Below are 21,357 nucleotides of genomic sequence, written 5' to 3'. Positions count from 1 at the left end.
GTGGATGGAGCTAGAATGTATAATGTTAAGCGAAATAAGTCACTCAGAGAAAGACAAATACCATACAATTTCATTTATATGTGGGATTTAAGAAACAAAAAGGATGAACATATGGCAAGGGGGGAAAGAGAAGAGAGGGAAAAAAAACCACAAGAGACTCTTAATTCTAGAAAACGGACTATGGGTTGATGAAGGGAGGGGAGTGGGAGATGAGCTAGATGGGTGGTGGGTACTAAGGAGGGCACCTGTGATCACTGTTTTTCTTTTAATATGAAATTTATTGTCAAATTGGTTTCCATACAACACCCAGTTGGGATGTCCAGCTCATCCCAACAGGTGCCCTCCTCAAGGTACATCACCCACTTTCCCCTCCCTCCCACCCCCCATCAATCCTCAGTTTATTCTCAGTTTTTAAGTGTCTCTTATGGTTTGCCTCCTTCCCTCACTGTAACTTTTTCTTCCCCCTTCCCCTGCCCCATGGTCTTCTGTTAAGTTTCTCAGGATCCACATAAGTGTGAAAATATATGGTATCCGTCTTTCTCTGCATGACTTATTTCACTTAGCATGACACTCTCCAGTTCCATCCATGCTGCTAAAAAAGGCCATGTTTCATTCTTTCTCATTGCCAAGTAGTATTCCATTGTATATATAAACCACAACTCCTTCATCCATTCATCAGTTGATGGACATTTAGGTTCTTTCCATAATTTGGCTATTGTTGAAACTGCTGCTATAAACATCGGGGTACAAGTGCCCCTATGCATCAGCACTCCTACATCTCTTGCATAAATACCTAGTAGTGCAATTGCTGGGTGGTAGGATAGTTCTATTTTTAATTTCGTGAGGAACCTCCACATTGTTTTCCAGAGTGGCTGCACCAGTTTGCATTCCCACGAACAGGACAAGAGGCTTCCTATTTCTCCACATCCTCTCCAGCATGTATAGTGTCCTGATTTGTTCATTTTAGCCACTCAGGCTGGCGTGAGGTGGTATCTGAGTGTGGTTTTGATTTGTATTTCCCTGACGAGGAGTGATGTTAAGCATCTTTTTATGTGCCTGTTGGCCATCTGGATGTCTTCTTTAGACAAGTGTCTACTCATGTTTTCTGCCCATTTCTTCACTGGATTTTTTTTTGGGGTGTGGAGTTTGGTGAGCTCTTTATAGATTTTGGATACTAGCCCTTTGTCCAATATGTCATTTGCAAATATCTTTTCCCATTCCGTTGGTTGCCTTTTAGTTTTGTTGACTGTTTCCTTTGCTGTGCAGAAGCATTTTATCTTCATGAGGTCCCAATAGTTCATTTTTGCTTTTAATTCCCTTGCCTTTGGAGATGTGTCAAGTAAGAAATTTCTGCGGCTGAGGTCAGAGAGGTTTTTTCCTGCTTTCTCCTCTAGGGTTTTGATGGTTTCCTGTCTCACATTCAGGTACTTCCTCCATTTTGAGTTTATTTTTGTGAATGGTGTAAGAGAGTGGTCTAGTTTCATCCTTCTGCATGTTGCTGTCCAGTTCTCCCAGCACCATTGGTTAAAGAGACTTTTTTTCCATCGGATATTCTTTCCTGCTTTGTTAAAGATTAGTTGGCAATATTTTTGTGGGTCCAATTCTGGAGTCTCTATTCTACTACATTGGTGTCTGTGTCTGTTTTTGTGCCAATACCATGCTGTCTTGATAATGACAGCTTTGTAGTAGAGGCTAAAGTCTGGGATTGTGATGCCTCCTGCTTTGGTCTTCTTCAATATTACTCTGGCTATTCGGGGCCTTTTGTGGTTCCATGCAAATTTTAGGATTGCTTGTTCTAGCTTCGAGAAGAATGCTGGTGCAATTTTGATTGGGATTGCATTGAATGTGTGGATAGCTTTGGTTAGTATTGACATTTTGACAATATTTATTCTTCCAATCCATGAGCACGGAATGTTTTTCCATTTCTTTATATCTTCTTCAATTTCCTTCATAAGCTTTCTATAGTTTTCAGCATACAGATCTTTTGCATCTTTGGTTAGGTTTATTCCTAGGTATTTTATGCTTCTTGGTGCAATTGTGAATGGGATCAGTTTCTTTGTCTTTCTGTTGCTTCATTGTTAGTGTATAAGAATGCAGCTGATTTCTGTACATTAATTTTGCATCCTGTGACTTTGCCAAATTCATGTATCAGTTCTAGCAGACTTTTGGTGGAGTCTATCAGGTTTTCCATGTATAATATCGTTTCATCTGCAAAAAGTGAAAGCTTGACTTCATCTTTGCCAATTTTGATGCCTTTGATTTCCTTTTGTTGTCTGATTGCGGATGCTAGCACTTCCAACACTATGTTAAACAACAGCGGTGAGAGTGGACATCCTGTCGTGCTCCTGATCTCAGGGGGAAAGCTCTCAGTTTTTCCCCATTGAGGTTGATGTTAGCTGTGGTCTTTTCATAAATGGCTTTTATGATGTTTAAGTATGTTCCTTCTATCCCGACTTTCTTGAGGGATTAAGAAAGGATGCTGAATTTTGTCAAATGCTTTTTCTGCATCTATTGACAGGATCATATGGTTCTTTTCTTTTGTTAATGTGATGTATCACATTGATTGATTTGCGAATATTGAACCAGCCGTGAAGCCCAGGAATGAATCCACTTGATCATGGTGAATAATTCTTTTTATATGCTGTTGGATTCGATTTGCTAGTACCTTGTTGAGAAATTTTGCATCCATATTCATCATGGACATTGGCCTGTAGTTCTCTTTTTTTTGCTGGGTCTCTGTCTGGTTTAGGAATCAAAGTAATGCTTGCTTCACAGAATAAGTCTGGAAGTTTTCCTTCCCTTTCTATTTTTTGGAACAGCTTGAGAAAGAAAGGTATTATCTCTGCTTTAAATGTCTAGTAGAATTCCCCAGGGAAGCCATCTGGTCCTGGACTCTTATTTGTTGGGAGATTTTTGATAACTGATTCAATTTCCTTGCTGGTTATGGGTCTGTTCAAATTTTCTATTTCTTCCTGTTTGAGATTTGGAAGCGTGTGGGTGCTTAGGAATTTGTCCATTTCTTCCAGGTTGTCCAGTTTGTTGGCATATAATTTTTCATGGTATTCCCTGAAAATTTCTTGTATTTCTGACGGATTGATTGTAATAATTCCATTTTCATTCATGATTTTATCTATTTGGGTCATCTCCCTTTTCTTTTTGAGAAGCCTGGCTAGCGGTTTATCAATTTGGTTTATTTTTCCAAAAAAACAACTCTTGGATTCATTGATTGCTCTAATCTTTTTTTAGATTCTATACTAAACAAATACTGCTTATTTCTCGTCTGATCTTTATTATTTCTCTTCTGCTGAGTTTGGGGTGTCTTTGCTGTTCTGCTTCTATAACTTTAACTGTGCTCTTAGATTTTATATTTGGGATTTTTTTTTTATTTCATGAGATAGGCCTGCATTGCAATGTATTTTCCTCTGAGGACTGCCTTTGCTGCATACCAAAGCATTTTCAATGTTGTATTTTCATTTTCATTTGTTTCCATAATTTTTTAATTTCTTCTCGAATTGCCTGGTTGATCCATTCATTCTTTAGTAGGGTGTTCTTTAACCTCCATGCTTTTGGAGGTTTCCCAGACGTTTTCCTGTGCTTGATTTCAAGCTTCATAGCATTGTGGTCTGAAAGTATGCATGGTATGATGTCAATTCTTGTATACTTATGAAGGGCTGTTTTGTGACCCAGTATGTGATCTATCTTGGAGAATGTTCCATGTGCACTCGAGAAGAAAGTATATTCTATTGCTTTGGGATGCAGAGTTCTAAATAGATCTATCAAGTCCATCTGATCCAATGTATCATTCAGGGCCCTTGTTTCTTTATTTATTCTTCTCTCTAGATGTTCTTTCCATTGCTGTAAGTGGAGTTAAAGTCCCCTGAAATTACCACATTCTTATCAATAAGTTTGCTTATGTTTGTGATTAATTAATACATATTTGGGGGCTCTCGTATTCGGTGCAGAGACATTTATTATTCTTAGCTCTTCCTGATGGATAGACCCTGTAATTATGATATAATGCCCTTCTTCATCTCCTGTTACAACCTTTAATTTAAAGTCTAGTTTGCCTGATATAAGTATGGCTACTCCAGCTTTCTTTTCATTTCCCGTTGCATGATAGATAGTTCTCCATCCCCTCACTTTCAATCTGAAGGTGTCCTCAGGTCTAAAATGAGTCTCTTGTAGACAGCAAATGGATGGGTCTTGTGTTTTTATCAATTCTGATACCCTATGCCTTTTGGTTGGAGCATTTAGTCCATTTGCATTCAATGTTATTATAGAAAGATATGGGTTTAGAGTCATTGTGATGTGTATAGGTTTCATGCTTGTAGTGATGTCTCTGGCACTTTGTGGTCCTTGCAACATTTCACTCACAGAGTCCCCCTGAGGATCTCTTGTAGGGCTGGTTTAGTGGTGATGAATTCCTTCAGTTTTTGTTTGTTAGGGAAAATCTTTATCTCTCCTTCTATTCTGAATGACAGACTTGCTGGATAAAGGATTCTTGGCTGCATATTTTTTCTGTTCATTACACTAAAGATTTCCTGCCATTCCTTTCTGGCCTGCCAAGTTTCAGTAGATAGGTCTGCAACTACCCTTATGTGTCTACCTTTGTATGTTGGGGCCAATGTATCCCTAGGTGCTTTCAGAATTCTCTCTTTATCCTTGTATTTTGCCAGTTTCACTATGATATGTCATGTAGAAGATCGTTTCATGTTATATCTGAACGGAGTTCTTTGTGTCTCTTGGATTTCAATGCCTATTTCCTTCCCCAGATCAGGGAAGTTCTCAGCTATGATTTGTTCAAGTACACCTTCAGCCCCTTTCTCTCTCTCTTCTTCTTCTGGAATTCCTATGATGCGGATATTGTTCCATTTGATTGCATCACTTAGTTCTCTAATTCTCCCCTCATACTCCTGGATTTTTTTATCTCTCTTTTTCTCAGCTTCCTCTTTTTCCATAATTTCATCTTCTAATTTACCTGTCTCTCCTCTGCCTCTTCAATCCATGCTGTGGCTGCCTCCATTTTATCTTGCACCTCATTTATAGTATTTTTTACCACCTCATGACTCTTTTATAGTCCCTTGATCTCTGTAGCAATAGATTCTGTTGTCCTCTATGCTTTTTTCAAGCCCAGTGATTAATTTTATGACTATTATTCTAAATTATTGTTCTGTTATATTGCTTAAATAGGTTTTGATGAATTCATTAGCTGTCGCTACTTCCTGGCATTTCTTTTGAGGAGAATTCTTCCGTTTCATTATAATTTGGGTAGTTTTCTATCCTTTATTCGTTTTAATTTTTTTAATGTTTTTATTTATTTTTGAGACAGAGAGAGACAGAGCATGAGCAGGGGAGGGGCAGAGACAGAGGGAGACACAATCCGAAGCAGGCTCCAGGCTCTGAGCTGTCAGCACAGAGCCCGATGTGGGCCCAAACTTATGGACTGTGAGATCATGACCTGAGCCAAAGCGGACACCCAACCGACCGATCCACCCAGGTGCCCCAAGTCCTTTATGCGTTTTAAAAGCTTGTGTGCTCTGCACCTGCAAACACTGCTATATTAAAGGAGCGTTATATACTGTCCAAGGCCTGACCCTTCAGGAGGTGTTTAATCGGGGATTGTTACTTGCTCTCTGTTGTTGTGACTTTGGTTATTTTATTACCCTACTCGTAGTAATATTTTGTACCCTCCACCAGATTTGTTCCTTGGAGTAGCCCTGTAAAGGAAAACAGACAGACAAACAGGAGACAAAAACATGCAAACACACAAGCAAATAACACAAACAAATAAACAAAAACAAAAACCTAACGGCTAAAAACCAAAAACCCAAAAACACAGACTACAAGTAAAGAAGAGGTTGGAGGAAGTGCTGAGGGAAAAGCACATCCAAAGAGAAATGACAACAGTGGGGCGGGGGATAAACGTTGATTGGGCAGTTGATTAGTCAGAGAGACTAAAAGGCTTAATCCAGAGAGAGAGAAAGGAAAATAAAGAAGGAGGCGGGGAAAATGAAATGAAGATAAAATTACCCATACAGAGAAACTATATGGCTTGATTATTCCAGAGAGAGAGAAAGGAGTGTAAAGAAGGAGGTGTAGAACATGCATCAAGACAATGCATTAAATATGCCTGTTTAGACAGACCAAAAACCAGAGTAACCAGCCAAGGGGAGGGAAGAGATAAGGAGGAGAAATGGCGGGGGGGGGGGGGGGGGGGGGGGGGCGGGGAGCGGCGGATGAAGGCAGGTTCTGTGCTATCATGGAGCCCTCCAGGGAGGGAACCACTTTCTCAAGCTGCAGACTGAGCCTGTGACCTACAATCGCACCCAGGCGTGGCTCCCCTCCTCCCCAGCTGTGCGAACAGGGAGCTGGCCCCAGTCGGAAGAAAGCCCCGCAGTTAGAGATTGGATCCCTCTCAGTCTCAGTCCGAGGTCTTTCTCGAGCACTGGGTTTTGTATGTAAGTTATCAATCACCAAATTCCGTTCCTGAAACCAATACTGCACTGAATGTTAACTAAAATTTAAATATAAAAAAAATTTAAAAACATCAATATATACATAAATCATTATGTTGTACACCTTTAATGTTTATAATGTTATATGTCAATTATATCTCATAAAACTTAAAAAAAATAGGGGCGCCTGGGTGGCGCAGTCGGTTAAGCGTCCGACTTCAGCCAGGTCACGATCTCACGGTCCGTGAGTTCGAGCCCCGCGTCGGGCTCTGGGCTGATGGCTCGGAGCCTGGAGCCTGTTTCCGATTCTGTGTCTCCCTCTCTCTCTGCCCCTCCCCCGTTCATGCTCTGTCTCTCTCTGTCCCAAAAATAAAATAAACGTTGAAAAAAAAAATTAAAAAAAAAAAAAAAAAAACTTAAAAAAAATAAAAATTAAAAAAAACAAAATATATGAAAAACTTCTAAAACTCAACACAAAAATATAAGCCCATTACAGAATGTTCAGAAGAGAGTCAGAGCTTGGGAAGATGGTGGAGTAGGAGGATGCAGAGCTCAACCCTTCCTACATTTTCAACTAGATATCATCCACACCCAAGTCAATAAACTGGAGAGTGATCCAAAGACAGGCAAAACAAACTCCACAACTAGAGATGAAGCTGCATTTGAAAAGTTAAGAAGGTCAGAGGCCAAAGAGGCTTCCCACAAAAGGAATGAAATTATGTGCATAAAGAGAGCAGAGAAACTGACCCTCACACCAGGGAGTTCACAGGAGGAATACTGATCCCCACAAAGTTTGGCTCTAAGAACCAGAGGGGCAGGGGCACCTGGGTGGCAAAGTCTGTTGAGCACCCGACTCTCGATTTCAGCTCAGGTTATAATCCCAGGGGCATGGGATCAAGGCATGCAACAGGCTCCACACTGAGCACAGAGCCTGCTTAAGATATTCTCTCTCTCTCTCCATCTGCCCTGTTTGCGTTCTCTCTCTTAAAAAACCACACACACACACACACACACACACACACACAAAAGAGGGACTACATTCTATGAGTTTGTAACACCAGTGGGGCTTACAACCTGGAGCTTTATAGGTCAGCTGACTTAGCACTGGGCAAGCCAGGTGGGTGAATGACAGGTGGGTTGCCACACTTAAAGAGACAGCAGAGAGGCAACATAAAAATGGCAGCTTATACAAAGCCAGGGGAAACAGGAGTCAGATCTGTTCATACTGATTTTGGACTGTATTGGGGACTTTTCCTAAAATGAGGGAGCTGGCACATGCCATTTTTGTCCCCTGCCCATAGCATAAGCACAGAGACACCTGCAGAAGGCGAGACTGCACAGACGCTTGCTACCTAACCCACCAGCAGTATTCCACACCCATGAGTTCTGCTGAGGATTGCCTACTCCAAGCCTGCAAGCCTTGGCCCTATACTCAGGGCAAATTATGTTAAAGACACACAGGTACCCTGCCTAGCAACAGGTGCACAGCTGCCAAAGGGCAACAGGCATGTCACCAGCACCATATCCAGCTATGCACACCCACCACCCTCATGTATCCTGCCCAACTGTGATCCCCAGCCACCATCGCACATTGAGCCCGAACTCATGGCCTGGCCTCAATGGCACATAGTCCCCAGGGGTTGTGGGAGGGGGGATGGGCTAAATGGGTAAGGGGCATTAAGGAATCTAGTGAAATCATTGCTTCACTATATACTAACTAGTTTGGATGTAAATTTTAAAAAATAAAAAATAAAGTTAAAAAAATAAAAATTAAAAAAAAAAGTACAGGGAAACAAATGAAAATGAAAACACAATGATCCAAAACCTCTGGGATGTAGCAAAAGTGGTTTTAAGAGGGAATTTACAACAATACAGGTCTACCTCAAGAAGGAAGGAATATCTCAAATAAACAACCTGACCATGCACCTAAAGGAGGTAGAAAAAGTACAACAGTCAAAACCTAAAACCAGAAGAAAAATGGAAATAACAAAGATGGGATTAGAAATAAAAGATATAGAAACTAAAAACAAAACAAAGCAAAGCAAAGCAAAGCAAAACAAAACAAAACAAACAATAGAACAGATCAATGATACCAGGAGCTGGTTCTTTGAAAAAAATTATAAAATTGTTAAACCTCTAGTCAGACTTGTCAAGAAAAAAGAGAAAGGGCTCAAATAAATAAAATCACAAATGAGAAAAGAGAAATAACAACCAATATCAAACGTATAATCATAAGAAAATACTATGAAAAACTATATGCCAACAAATTGGATAATCTAGAAGAAATGGATAAATTCCTAGAAACATATAAACTACCAAAACTGAAACAGAAGGAAATAGAAAATTTGAACAGAGACAACCAGCAAAGAAATTGAGTCAGTAATCAAAAAATTCCCAACAAACAAAAGTTAGGGACCAGATGGCTTCACAGATGAATTTTCACAAAATTTAAAGAAGAGTTAATACCTATTCTTCTCAAACTATTCCAAAAAAACAGAAAAGGAAGGAAAACTTCCAAATCCACTCTATGAGGTCAGCATTACTCTGATACAAAATCCAGATAAAGACACCACTCAAAAAGAGAACTACAGGCCAATATCCCTGATGAACATAGATGCAAATAATCAATTTTGAAAAGGAAAAGCAAAGTTGAAGACATCACAATTCTGGATTTCAAGTTATACTCCCAAACTATAGTAATCAAACAGTATGGTACGGGCACAAAGAGACACAAAAACCAATGAAAAGAAATAGAAGATGCAGAATAAACCCACAACTTCAGGGTTAATTAATCTTTGACAAAGCAGGAAACAATATGCAATGATAAAAGGACAGTCTATTCAACAAATGGTGTTGGAAAAACTGGACAGCAACATGCAAAAGAATGAAATTCCACCTCTTTCCTATACCATACACATAAATAAGTTCAAAATGGATTAAAGATCTGAATGTGAGACCTGAAACTGTAAAATTCCTAGAAGAGAACACAGGCATTAACTTCTTTGAAATCAGCAGTAGCAAATTCTTTCTATTTATATCTCCTGAGGAAAAGGAAACAAAAGCAAAAATGATCTACTGGGATGACATCAAAATAAAAAGCTTCTGCACATCAAAGGAAACAACTAAAAAAACTAAAAGGCAACCTATGGAATGGGAGAAGATACTTGCAAATTACATATCCAATAAAGGGCTAGTATGCAAAATATATAAAGAATTTATAAAACTCAACATACAAAAACAAATAATCGAATTAAAAAGTTGTCAGAAGACTTAAACAGACATTTCTCCAAAGAAGACACTCAGGCCAAAAGACACATGAAAAATGCTCATCATCACTTATCATCACGGCATTGCAAATCAAAACTATAATGAGATATCACCTCACACCTGTCACAATGACTAAAATCAACAACACAAGTAACAACAGGTGTTTATGAGGATGTGTAGAAAAGGGAACCCTCATGCACTATTGCTGAAAATGCAAACTGGTATAGCCACTGTGGAAGACAGTATGGAGGTTCCTCAAAATGTTAAAAACAAAACTACCCTATGATTCAGTAATCACACTACTAGGTGTTTACATAAAGGAGACATAAACACTAATTCAAAGGGATACATGCACCCCTATGTTAATAGCAGCATTTACAGTAGCCAAGATATGGAAGCAGTACAAATGTCCATCGATTGATGAACGGATAAAGAAGATATGGGGTGCCTGGGTGGCTCAGTTGGTTAAGCGTCTGACTTCGGCTTAGGTCATGATCTCACAGTTCATGAGTTTGAACCTCTGTGCTGACAGCAGAGAGCCCACTTTGGATCCTCTGTCCCCGTCTCTCCACCCCTCCCCCAATCATGTACATGTACTCTCTCTCTTCAAAATAAACATTAAAAAATTTTTTAAAAAGATATGGTTGGGGTGCCTGGGTGGCTCAGTCAGTTGAGTGTCCGACTTCAGCTCAGGTCATGATCTTGCAGTCTGTGGGTTCGAGCCCCGCATTGGGCTCTGTGCTAACAGCTCAGACACTGGAGCCTGCTTCAGATTCTGTGTCTCCCCCTCTCGCTGCCCCTCCTCCCTCTCATGCTCTGTCTCTGTCTCTTTGTCTCACAAATAAATAAACATTAAAAAAATTTAAAGATACGGTATATACATACAAAGTAGGTTACTCAGAAATAAAAAAGAATGAAATCTTGTCATTTGCAACAAAATGGATGGAGTTCAACAATATAATGCTAAGTGCAATAAGTCAGTCAGAGAAAGACAAATACCATAAGATTTTACTCATATATAGAATTTAAGAAACAAAACAAATAAGCGGAAGATTAAAATAAAAGAGAGAAGGAGAGAGAGACACTCAAGAAACAGACTCCTAACTATAGAGAACAAACTGATGATCACCAGAGGGCATGTGCATGGGGGATGGATAAAATAAGTGATGGATATTAAAGAGTACACTTATGATGAGCACTAAGTGATATATATGATTTTTGAGTAACTATATTGTACAACTGAAACTAATATAACATTGTATGTTAACTATACTAGAATTAAAATTAAAAACTTAATGAAATTAAAATATATGTGTGTGTGTGTGTTCAGCAAAAAAAAAGGAAGAATATGAAATTATATAATGGTTTAAGCATCCATCCAAGATGTATATACCAATTAGTTAGAAATATCAGCTTTAAAGTTTGGATTCCAATCAGACTATCAATTGCTAGTTCAATGACCATAGGCAAATTGCTTTACCCCTCTAATCTTCAATATCTTCATTTGTAAAGATGAGTATGCTAACACCTATCATACAGGTTTATTGAAAGATTAAATGATAAAACAAATGCATAACATTTAAGGTGTCTACCAAAAAAGAAAACATTTGCTACTATTACTAGCACTATTACAACCTTAATAATGTAAAATACTATACATATATATAGAAAAAAGATGAAAAAAGTGAATTTCATTTTCTTCCTTGTATTTGGCCTATACTTCCTAATACATAATATTCTTATCAGAAAAAATTTTAATGAGAGAAACATTAGCGCTTCACATGCTTTATACTCACCTCTTAAGAAACATGGCCCCTCTCTGTCAACACAGACCTCTACACACACTCTCAAGCAAATAATATTTACACACTGACCTGAAGCACAGTAAGTTGGAATTTAGTCCCCTTCTCTGATCGAGGACAGGAAGCTCTTCTTTGTTTGATCCGATCTTGTTTGCCATTTCCATATAGGTTATCAGGAGTATTGATGTTTTCCTTCACAGCTGCCACATCTTGATTCAGACTAGTTATTAAAAAAAAAAGCAACTCCTATTCAATTTCTCAGAGCAAACACTATGCCATAATTCTCAAAGCCCAATATTTAACCCAAATCAGAATTATCATTGGAAATTCTATGATAGCTAGAATAATTCCATTCTCATGGCAAAATTCTAGACAACTTCCAATTATAAAATAATACATTATGAATTTAAGGAAAATAAATAAGAAATATAATATGTGAGAATATACAAATAGCAAATTGTATACCCATTTAAGGGTGAATTTAATAGTATGTGAATTATATCTCAATAAAGATGTTTTTAAAAATTATGAAACACTGAGATAATATGTATTTATTTGGCAATCACCTGACACTAGTGGGAATGAAAGAAAAACAGTGTCAGTGATGGACCTCTGTGGAACCTTTTATCAGAGGATTCTCTTGATCAGCTTTATCTTGTTTGTTTTTTGGGTATATTATTAATTTGTTCAAATAAAACTTCTAAAAACCAATTTTCACTCAAAATATACCTGTTTATGTGAAAAAAATCAATAGGGTATATATAGATAGACCAAGTGAGGAAGATAGGAATAGGGCAAGAGAAAGAACAAAAAATGAAAATCCAATGAAGAAAATGTACTAGTGGGTTGTTGGAAGATAGCAGTGGAGTAGGAGTACTCTAAGCTCACCTTGTCCCACAAATACAACCAGATAACTATCAAATAATCCTAAATACACCAGAAAATGACCTGAAGACTGGCAGAGCATACTACACAACTAAAGGTAGAAAAGAGGCCACATCGAAGAAGGTAAAAAGTGCAGAGATGTGGTTGGGGAGTGAAATAGACCATGACCATGGGAGTGGAGAGAATGCACTGGTTGTAGAGAAGGGTGAGAGGGACTAACACGCAGGGGAGTGCTTGGGGGAAACAAATTCCATAGCAATTGGCTTGTAAAGCAAGAGGGGCCAAATTTCATGACTACTGGCAACTAGAGGAGCATAAAGTCTGGAGTTTTAAAGGTCACCGGGCTTGGCTAGGATACAGCATGGAGGGCATTATGTTGCTCTTGCAGAGAAGGCAGGCAAACAACCTGTGGTTATACAGCACAGAAACAGTGATATGAAAAGTACCTGGCACATACAGTGGAGAGGGTTGTTTATTTTGGACTACATCCAAGAGAGGCAGTGTTCACGGAGAGAAATCTTCAGGAAAAAAATAACAAGACAGTGCCATTTCTCTCCACTGACCCTAAGCATAAGCACAGGGACACCTATAGGAACCAACACAACACCAACACTCGCTTACACCAAGCCCTGTCCCCCATATTCCAGTGGAACCACCCTTCTCATTTTCCAGTGATGCCTTAGCAGTCCCCTCCTCTAGAAAACTGGCCCCAAACCCTGCTCACACCACACCTTCCCACTCAGGAGTTTTGAGGAGCCTCAGTTACAGCAGCAGTGGCAACAGGTCTCATTTCACAAACAGACCAGAGCACACCTAAGTTAAAATGTGCCACATTCAGTCCAGGGACCAGACATTCCTTGTAATAGGCAAACAAAGCCTCTGTAGACGACTGACCTAAAGGATACAGCGGCAAAGACAAAACATAAGAGCACATGCGGAACACACTGGAGACACTCCAGGAAGCACCAGGCCTAGGGAAACAGGAGACACTACATGGCAGGGCACTACAGGATCTCTTCATCATAAGATCATTATCCTGAGGAACAGAAGATGTAGCTTATTTCCTAACACAGAAAATGGGCACAGAAATGTAGGTAAAATGAAAAGACAGAGAAATTTATCCCAAATTAAAGAACAGTACAAGGCCATGAGAGATCTAAGCAAAACAGAAATAAGTAACATGCCCAATAGAGAATTTAAAGTAATGATCACAAAGATACTCACTGGACTTGAGAAAAGAGTGGAAGACATCAGTGAGACCCTTAACACAGAGATAAGGAATAAAATAGCATTGATAAAGGGCTCAATAAACCAAATGAGAAGCATGCTAGGTGGAATGAAGAGCAGGATGGAAGAAGCAGAGGAACAACTCAGTGACCTAGAAGACAGAATAATGGAAAGTAATCAAGTTGAACAAGAGAGAAAAGAACTATGAAAAATGAAAACAGACTTAGGGAACACAGTGACTCCACCAAATGAAATAGTATTCATATTATAGGAGTCCTAGAAGAAGGAAGACAAAAGAGGGTACAAAATTTACTTGAAAAAATAATAGCTGAAAACTTCCCTGATCTGGGGAAGGTAACAGACATCCAGATCCAGGAGGCACAGGGAACTCCCATCAAAATTAACAAAAGGAGGTCAACACCAAGATATATTGTAATTAAACTGGCAAAATATAGTGATAAAGAAAAAATTTTTAAAGCAGCAAGGCAAAAGAAGATACCCAAAAGGCTAGAAACCCAAAAAGGCTAGCAGGGGATTTTTCAGCAGAAACTTTGCAAGCCAAAAGTGAGTGGCCTCATATATTCAAACTGCTGAATGGGAAAAATCTGTAGCTAAGAATACTCTATTCAGCAAGGCTATCAATCAGAATAGAAGGAGAGATAAAGAGCTTCCTAGGCAAATAAAAACTAAAGGAGCTCATGACCAAAAAACCAACCCTGTAAGAAATATTTAAGGGGACTCGTTGAGTGGAAAGGAGAGACCAAAAGTGACGTATAAAAGTAGGAAACAAAAGGAGTAAAAAATTATATTTCTGTCAAAAATCAGACAAGGCATTCACAAAATAAAAGGAAAATTTGTCAAATATGTAAATATGTGAAATATGATAAAATATACCTAAAATGTGGGCAGGAGAGAAGTAAAGAATGGTTCTAATTTTAAATGATGATAAAATTAATATAGACAGCTATATGCATAAGAGGTTATATACAAACCTAATGTTAATCATATATCAAAAATCATTAATAAGTATGTAAAGAACAAAGAGAAAAAATCCAAATATATCAATAAGGAAAATCATCAATGATCAGAGAAAATGATCAGAGAAAATCTTCAGAAACCACAAAACAAATAATAAAATGAGAATACATTATCAATAATTACTTTGAATATAAATGGACTAAATGCTCCAATCAAAAGACATCGCCAGCACATATACTAAAAGACATAGGAGGACAGAATGGAAAGAAAGCAAGACAAATCTATATGTGGCTTATAAGAGACCCATTTTAGACCTAAAGACACAAGCAGAATGAAAATGAGGGCGTGGAGAAATGTCTATCATAAAAATGGATGTCAACAGAAAGATGAGGAGCAATACTTATATCAGAGAAAATAGACTTTAAAACAAAGACAGTAACAAGAAACAAAGAAGGACACTATATAAGCATAAAGGGGATATCCAACAAGAAGTTGTAACAATTCTTAATAATTAGGACACCCATCTTACGAGCAACAAAAGACATAAAACAGTTAATAACAAACATAAAAATCAATAATAATACAATAATAGTTGAGTACTTTAACACCCAACTTACATCAGTGGACAGATCATTTAAACAGAACATCAACAAGAAAACAATGATTTTGAATGCCACACTGGAACAGCTGGATTTAATAGATACATTCAGAACATTCTATCCCAAACAGCAGAATACATGTTTTTTTAAAGTGCACATGAAACATTCTCCAGAATAGATCACATATTAGATCTCAAAACAAGTCTCACCAAATTGAAGAAGTTTTAAGTCATACCATGCATATTTTCAGGCCACAATGCTACAAAACTAGAAGTCAACCACAGGAAAAAACCTGTAAAGATCACAAATACATGCAGGTTAAATAACATGCTACTAAACAATGAAAGGCTCAACCAGGAAATCAAGGAAGAAATAATAGCACATGAAAACAAATGAAAATGAAAACACAAGGTTCCAAAACCTCTGGGAAGGAGCAAAAGCAGTTCTAAGAGGGAAGTTCAAGGCAATTCAGGCCTACCTCAAGAAGCAAAAAAAAAAAAAAAAAAAAAAACCTCAAATAAATAACCTAACCTTACACTCAGAGAAGACAGAAAAAGTACAACAAACAAAACCTAAAACCAGCAGAAGGAATGAAATAATAAATATTAGAGCAGAAATAAATGATATAGAAACTAAAGAAACAATAGAAAAAAATCAATGAAACCAGGAACTGGTTCTTTGAAAAAAATTAATAAAATTGGTAGACCTCTAGTTAGACTTATCAAAAAAAAAAAGGAGAAAGGACCCAAATAGACAAAATCACAAATAAGGGAGGATAAATAACAGCCAACACTATAGAAATATGAACAATTATAAGAGTGTATTATGAAAATCTATATGCCATCAAACTGGACAATCTAGAAAACATGGATAAATTCATAGAAACATATAAACTCCCCAAATTGAAACATGAAGAAATAGAAAATCTGAACAGATGGATAACCAGCAAAGGAATGGAATCAGTAATCAAAAAACTCCCAACAAACAAACGTCCAGGACCAGATGGCTTCACAGGCAAATTCTACCAAACATTTAAAGATGAGTTAATACTTACTCTTCTCAAACTATTCCAAAAAATAGCAAAGGAAATAAAACTTCCAAATTCATTCTATCAAGCCAGCATTACCCTGATATCAAAACCAGATAAAGACACCATAGAAAAGAGAACCACAGGCCAATATCCCTTATTCCTGCTGAATATACATGCAAAAGTCCTCAACAAAATACTAGCACACTGAATCCAACAATACGTTAAAAACATCATCCACCACAATCAAGTGGGACTTATTCCAAGGTTTCAAGAGTGATTCAATATTGGCAAATCACTCAATGTATTACATCATATCAATAAGAGAAACGATAAGAACCATATGATCATTTCAATAGATGCAGAAAAAAAGCATTTGACAATGTACAACATTGATTCTTGATAAAAACCCTCAACAAAATAGGTTTAGAGGAAACATATCTCAACATAATAAAGGCCATCTACATAAATCCCACAAGCAACATCATACTTAATGGGGAAGAACTGAGATTTTCCTTTAAGGTCAGCAACAAGACAAAGATGTATACCCTTACCATTTTTATTCAACATAGTACTGGAAGTCTTAGCCACAGCAATCAGACAACAACAACAAAAATAAATAAAAGGCATCCAAATTGATAGGAAGAAGTAAAATTTTCACTATTGCAGATGACATGATACAAAATATAGAAAACCCAAAAGACTCCACCACAAAACTACTGGAACTGATGAAGAAATGCAGTAAGGTCACAGGATACAAAATCAATATACAGAAATCTGTTCCATTTCTGTACACCAATAATGTAACAACAGAAAGAGAAATTAAGAAAGCAATCCCATTTACAATTGTACCAAAAATAATAAAATACTTAGGAATAAACCTAACCAAAAAGGTGAAAGATCTGTACTCTGAAAACTATAAAACACTGATGAAAGAAATCCAAGATGACACAATGAAATGGAAAGACATTCCATGCTGAGGAATTAGAAGAATAAATATTGTTAAAATGTCTATACTGCCCAAAGTAATCTACATATTCACTGCAATCCCTATCAAAATACCAACATGTTTTTTCACAGAACCAGAATAAATGATCCTAAAATTTGTATGAAACCACAAAAGACCCTGAAAAGCCAAAGCAATGTTGAAAAAGAAAAGTAAAGCTGGAAGCATCACAATTCCAGACTTCAAGTTATATTACAAACCTGCAGTAATCAAAACAGTACAAAAATAGACACATAGATTGATAGGACAGAACAGAATTCCAGAAACAAACCCACAACTATAGGTCAATGAATCTTTGACAAAGCAGGGAAGAATGTCCAATGGGAAAAGAATGTCTCTTCAACAAATGGTGTTGGGAAAACTGGACAACATGCAAAACAATGAAACTGGATCACTTTCTTACACCATATGCAAGAATAAATTCAAAATGAATTAAAGACCTAAACATGAGACATGAAACCATAAAAATCCTAGAAAAGATCACAGGCAGTATGTTCTTTGACACAGGCTGTAGCGACTTCTTTCTAGGATGTCTCCCGAGGCAACAGAAACAAAAGTAAAAATGAACTATTAGAACTACATCAAAATGAAAAGCTTCTGCATAGCCAAGGAAATAGTCAACAAAACTGATAGACAACCTACTGAATGGGATAAGGCATTTGCAAATGACATATTCAATAAAGGGTTAGTACTAAAAATATATAAAGAACTTACAAAACTCTACACCACAAAGACAAATAATCCCAATTTAAAAATGGGCAGAAGGAATGACCAAACATTTCTCCAAAGAAGACATTCAGATGGACAGACATATGAAGAGATGTTCAATATCACTTATCATCAGAGAAATGTTATCAAAGCTACAATAAGATATCTCACACCTGCCAGAATGCTTAAAATCAACAACAGAAGAATCAACAAGTATTGGTAAGGATGTGGAGAAAAAGGAACCCTACTGCACTTTTGGTGAGAATAAAAATTGTTGCAGCCACTGTGGAAAACATTACGGAGGTTCCTCAAAAAGTTAAAAATAGAACTATCCTATGATCCAGCAATTGCACTAAATGGGGATTTACCCAAGGAATACAAAAACACTAATTCAAAGGGATACATGCATACTAATGTTTATTGCAGTATTATTTATAATAGCCAAATTATGGAAGCAGTCCAAGTGTCCATTGATTGATGAAAGGATAAAAAAGAGGTGGTGTATATATATACAATGGAATACTATTCAGCCATAAAAATGAATGAAATCATGCTATTTGCAATGACATGGTAGAGCCAGAGAGTATAATGCTATGCAAAATAAGTTAGAGAAAGACAAACACCATATAATTCCACTCATATGTGGAACTGAAGAAAAACAAATGAGCAAAGGGAAAAAAATTTAGAGAGGAGAGAGAGACAAATGAAGAAACAGACTCCTAATTATAAAGAACAAAGTGAGTATCACCAGAGTGGAAGAGGGTGAGGGGAATGGGTTAAATAGGTAATGGGGATTAAGGAGTACACTTGTCATAATGAGCACTGTGAATCGTTTGAAGTTGTTGAATCACTATATTGTACAACTGAAACTAATAAAACATTGAATGTTAAAAAAATGAAAAAAACACATATTTAAAGGAAAAAGGGAAATATGGTATATACATGTTTACACATACCCATGTGTGTACGTACACACACACACACACACACACACACACACACACAGGAATACTATTTGGCCATAAAAATGTATGGAGCCTTGCTATTTGTAACAACATAAATGGACCCTGAGGACATTATTTTCCTCACTATATTTCTCATGCTAAGTGAAATAAGTCAGAAAGAGAAAGACAAATATCATATGATCTTAGTTATATGTGGAATTAAAAGAAAAAAAAACAAGCAGACTCATATATACAGAACAGATTAATGATTAATCATTGCCAGAGGTTGTCAGACATGCGAAATTGGGTTGGGCAGAATGGGTGAAGGCAGTCAAAAGATATAAACTTCCAGTTATAAAATAAGTAATTCCTGGGATGTCATGTACATCATGGTGACTACAGTTATTAATATTGTATTATATATTTCAAAGTTGCTAACAGATTAAAGTTCTCATCATAAGAAAAGAAATTCTGTTACTCTGTATGGTGATAGATGTTCACTACACTTACCGTGGTGATCATTTTGCAATATATACAAATATCAAATCATTATGTTGTATACTTGAAACTAATATAAGTTTGTATGTCAGTTATACCTCAATAAAACAAGTACATAATAAAACACTACAATTCTAGTAAAAAAAAAAATGAATGATGTCAAAATGGTTCAATGTGGTTAATTCTAACCAGTTATATTTTGCAGGTTCACATCAATATGAAAGAGCAGCTTTCAGTTTATTTGTGTCAGGGCATGTTTCAGCAGTTTCTTTAATAAGTTTGAAGATATTTCAATAAATAGAAAAATTCCAATAAAGACGTTTGAAAATTAAATGAGAAGATCTGTTAGCAGCAAAAACATATCTTTTGAATTAATTTTTAGGTACTTTCTCTTAGAAGCTACTTATGATATATTCATATAAAGATACAAAAGAAAATATAAAAGTAACTCCTAAAATTTTTCCTATGTCCACGTGAAAAACATTTGCATAAACACGAGTGGTAGAGGAAGATTCATTAATACTGCTCTTAGTTTTTTAATATACAAAGAAATAACACTAACAAATTACACCTTCAAAAGATAAAAGGGAGGGGTGCCTGGGTGGCTCAGTCAGTTGAATGTCAGACTTTGGATCAGGTCACGATCTCACAGTTTATGAGTTCGAGCCCCTTGTCAGGCTCTGTGCTGACAGCTCAGAGCCTGGAGCCTGCTTCGGATTCTGTGTCTCCCTTTCTCTCTGCCCCTCCTCCACTTGCACTCTGTCACTCTCTCTCTCTCTCAAAAATAAACATTAATTTAAAAAAAAAAGATAAAAGGGACATAATTCTAGTCAATGGGGCTATATCATTCACATTTCAAAGTAATCTTAAAACATCAGGTGAGGTTTTGGGACAAGATGGCAGAAATTAAATTCTCTCTGTTCTTCCTCTTAAGTATAACTAAATAATGTGGAAATAATAGAGTGCACAATCAGTTGGGTACTGAAGGATGAAAATTTGAAGGTGGACTAACTAGGGACTCCCAGGACTTGTGGAAAAACAAATCAGTTTGGCTTCTCCCAATTCCCCACCCAGTGACAAGACAGTCCAGGCTCAGCATCTCCTGACTCTTAGCTCAAAGGCAAAGGCAGCACAAGCCCAGTAATGTCCTGACCCCCAACCCAGCAGAAGGCAGTTCAGGTGGGCTTTTTCCTCCCCTGGTAACACTGGTGGGAGTTCCACTAGTAGCATGTGGCCTGGTGTTCTGGCCCAGGTCAGCAGCAGTGGGGCTCAGTGCTGTCAGATGAACCAAGCAGACCTAACTAGTACTACAAGGACTCTGAAAACTAAATTGTCATTAGAACCACAGCCCACAAAAGTAGACCAGGACCAATGCATCTAAATAGGATAATTGCCTGCTAAAATAGAGTAATGTATTTAAATAGGATCCAGAGTCTCCCAAAATATATCCAAAATGTCCAGAAGACAAATGAAAATTCCTTGTCATACCAAAATCCAGGAAAATCACAATCTGAATGTAAAAATACAATCAAGAGATGCCAACAACAGGCTGAATTAGATATTGGAATTATCTGACAGGGATTTTAAAGCAGCCATCACCAAAATGCTTCAATGAACAATTACAAATAAGCTTGAAGCAAATGCAGAAACAGAAAATCTCATAGAAAAATAGAAGATATTGGGGCGCCTGGGTGGCTCAGTCGGTTAAGTGTCCATCTTCGGCTCAGGTCATGATCTCACAGTTTGTGAGTTAGAGCCCCGCATCAGGCTGTCAGTGCAGAGCCCGCTTTGGATCCTCTGTCCCCTTCTCTCTCTGCCCCTCCCCTGCTCATTCTCTCTCTCTCTCCCAAAAATAAACAAACATTAAAAATTTTTTTTAATAAAAAAATTTTAAAAAAGAAAAATAGAAGATATTAAAAGAGTTAAGTGGAATTCCTAAAAATAAAGCACAAAGGAAGTGA

At 37.3% G+C, this 21,357-nt stretch overlaps 1 protein-coding gene across 1 annotated transcript in view; it reads right to left on the bottom strand.

Annotated features, from left to right (window-relative positions):
- The window catches only part of WNK3 (WNK lysine deficient protein kinase 3), a 185,158-nt gene that overhangs the window by 52,353 nt on the left and 111,448 nt on the right, over nt 1-21,357 (bottom strand). Inside the window, 1 exon segment of the mRNA XM_019436661.2 lies at nt 11,597-11,744. Coding sequence (XP_019292206.2) covers nt 11,597-11,744 — 148 coding nt within the window.

The sequence above is a fragment of the Panthera pardus genome, unplaced genomic scaffold, assembly GCF_024362965.1.
Source record: "Panthera pardus isolate Hobbes unplaced genomic scaffold, ASM2436296v1 HiC_scaffold_27, whole genome shotgun sequence".
NCBI lineage: Eukaryota > Metazoa > Chordata > Mammalia > Carnivora > Felidae > Panthera > Panthera pardus.
The sequence above is the reverse complement of the archived record's forward strand: the minus strand, read 5'-3'. Positions and strand labels throughout refer to the sequence as shown.